At 36.9% G+C, this 2,805-nt stretch overlaps 1 protein-coding gene across 1 annotated transcript; it reads right to left on the reverse strand.

Annotated features, from left to right (window-relative positions):
* Positions 1 to 285: 285 nt before the first annotated feature.
* On the reverse strand, positions 286 to 1,010 carry LOC132184835 (non-specific lipid-transfer protein 2-like). The gene has a single exon (XM_059598608.1). The coding sequence runs from the start codon at positions 886 to 888 to the stop codon at positions 607 to 609; it is 282 nt and encodes a 93-aa protein (XP_059454591.1). The 5' UTR covers positions 889 to 1,010; the 3' UTR covers positions 286 to 606.
* Positions 1,011 to 2,805: the final 1,795 nt, after the last annotated feature.

A 2,805-nucleotide genomic window follows, 5' to 3' on the forward strand; every position in this document is an offset into this window, starting at 1 on the left:
AGAAGAGGAAGAGATTAGTCATTATTCATATAGTATGCTTGTTTAGTCATTTCTGTGATAATTTAATGAGAAATGCTATATGTACTTCTTGATGTAGCACTGAAAATCACCATTTAGTTTTGGACGGGTGATTTTTTCTGTTAAATTAGAAAGTAAGCACTCGAGAGTACATGTAACATTTTTATAATCTAATTATGATGAGAAATTTTGAGTAGAATCTCTATAAACTTTGATGGAAAGATATGCATGTGTGTGCGTGCGTGCATGTGAGAGAGAGAGAGAGAGTAAAGCAGCAGGACATGGTAGCTATGATTCAACAACATTGATTTTGATAGTACATTAGTAGCCTTGCAACAACTAGTATATATGATAATTAAACCACTCCAACAGACTCAATGTGGGAACATGTGTGCATCCATGACCCAACATTATTTCCATCACAAATACTGCTACTACTAGCTAGCATAAGATATATATATAATAGACCACACCAACTTTAACATAAAATTAATTGACCCTCTAATTATCTCCACCCTTGACACAATGCATCAAAGAAGCTTGGCACATATGGGATGGAGAAACATTCCCTTCACTGTTTTCAGCCATCTAGCACTTGGGGAAGGGAGTTCCACAAGTGTTTGCAACTTTCCTTGCATTGGGGGAGTTCACAAACTTTTTGAGATTGGGATTCTTGAGGTATTGGCAGAGGCAGGGTTTCTGTTCCTTGATCTTACTGCAGCAGACTGTAGATGGTGCACTGGAAGATGTGATTGCACTCACACAAGGGCTCAGCTGTGTGGGGTTGCATGTTACTGCCATTGTTACATGTGCTTTAGCAAGGAGCAGCAGCAGCAGAGTGCAGAGTACTGCAATGTATGATGCCTTCATTTTTCACTCACTTGAGGAAAGCTAAAGATGTGTGTATGTGTGTGTGTGAGAATGTGCTTGAGAGAGAGAGAGGGGGGGAGATGTAGAGAGAGATTGAAGGGTGTGTGGTGCATTTGGCTGGGGTTCCCTCTCAATTTATAGGGGAGAGATCAGTAAAAAGAACAGAGAAAAGGAATAGCAGAAGTGAAGGGAATTTCATACCAGTAAAAAACTACCAAAGAAAAATTTTCAATTAAAATAAAAAAGGAAAAGGAGCCTCCTGTTGGGGCCTATTACTTTAAAGTATTTGTTTTTAGAGAATCTATCTTAGATTATAAAAGGGGAAGGGGGGAGGAGACGGCTACACCAACACACAACAAAGAAAAAAGGCGGGACAACCCAACAATAAGCCCAAATACAACCGAATTAGTGTGAGAAAACATAAAATAAAAGAGAATGTGTCAAATGATTGGAAAAGTTGGTCCATTTCTAAAAAGAGGAAATTATTTCACTTCAAAGATCTAGATCCAAGGATTTCAGTCCATTTTATTTTTATTTTTTCTAAAGGGCAGCTCTTCTCACATTCAACTCTTGGCTCTTTGCCCCCACATTGAGCTATGGGAAATTCATGAATGCGTGACAAGGATGTAGAACATTACACAGAAAGCATACAACAAAATTTTTGAACTGCATGCATGTAAACACCTAATATGAGAGAGGGAGGGAAATTGTTCAAAAGAACCATAACACTATAAATTGGTCGAACCAAAGAACACATCAAGTCAAGTTAGAGCATTTCTTCTGTCAAAGGCTTTTGAAATAATTGATGGCCCCAAAGTCAGTATGCTTTATCAAGTAGCATCATCAATCATCTTTCGGCGTAGCTCAAAGTACACAATGCCATATTAGTGCAAGAAGTCTGTTTTGTGTTAAAATATTAATTAAATGATTAAATTAACCATTTCTTATCAATTTAAACTTTTAGAAAAGTGATGATTTAACATGTTATCTTAGATTGTTGTTCTTTCATTTAAAATTTTACTATCTATAATTTTTGAGTTATTATCTTGAAAAACTAATACCATATTGGTGGCGCAATGATAACAGAAATCCTCTGTGAAGAATAATAACCTTTTCTTTAAAGGCAGGCCTGAGTCCACAATGATTTGCATGGCATTGGCACTTTGTACTTCACATATTTTTTGGTAAATCCAGCCACTTCAGGTGAGAAAAAGTAATGCCCTTTCCATCATGATAACGTTTTAAGCATGGAGAAGGAACTGCTCCACACCATTGACTATCATAAGTATATAAAAGAGGACTGAACCTATCCCCCTTTATATTATTATGGAACAATTTTTATGTATATTTTAATTAATTTCTCTCTCTCTCTCTCTCTCTCTCTCTCTCTCTCTATATATATATATATGCAGAGCAGGAATGTGGGTGTGGTGCCTTTCGGTGATGCTGATGTGAGCAATTGCTGCATTTTGATTACAGCTTCATATTGTGGAGCCACATGCCCTTATCATTAGTTTGACCTGCACTATGAGTTTTGTGTATGTAATCAATGATTATAATCACTAATCATCATGAACCTCGTTGTCGGTACTGCTACCACAATTTGTCCCTTAAGCTTTTGTCCTGGTGAGAAATTCTAAAAGCAACCAGGATGCTTACTGCTGGTGGAATAATAAGAGGATAAGATGAGAAGACTTGTGCTGCATATCAGCATAAATGCATGTTATGCTGGCACATGTACTCGGCTTTTGCCTTCTCGACAGAACATCTTAAAAAGCGCTAGTCGAATCTGTGCGCCTATGAGTGTTTTTATAAATTACTCACTTCATATAAACTATTCATCTTCTCAATCAGGTACCAGAGTGTTAAAATATGGGGAAACTTCATTTTAGATACTTAAACTACCGTACGTTTTGA

This window comes from Corylus avellana, chromosome ca6 (genome assembly GCF_901000735.1).
Source record: "Corylus avellana chromosome ca6, CavTom2PMs-1.0".
NCBI lineage: Eukaryota > Viridiplantae > Streptophyta > Magnoliopsida > Fagales > Betulaceae > Corylus > Corylus avellana.

Excerpts from the sequence above, each read along its gene's own strand:
- LOC132184835 (XM_059598608.1), bottom strand. The coding sequence starts at position 888 with ATGAAGGCATCATACATTGCAGTACTCTGCACTCTGCTGCTGCTGCTC.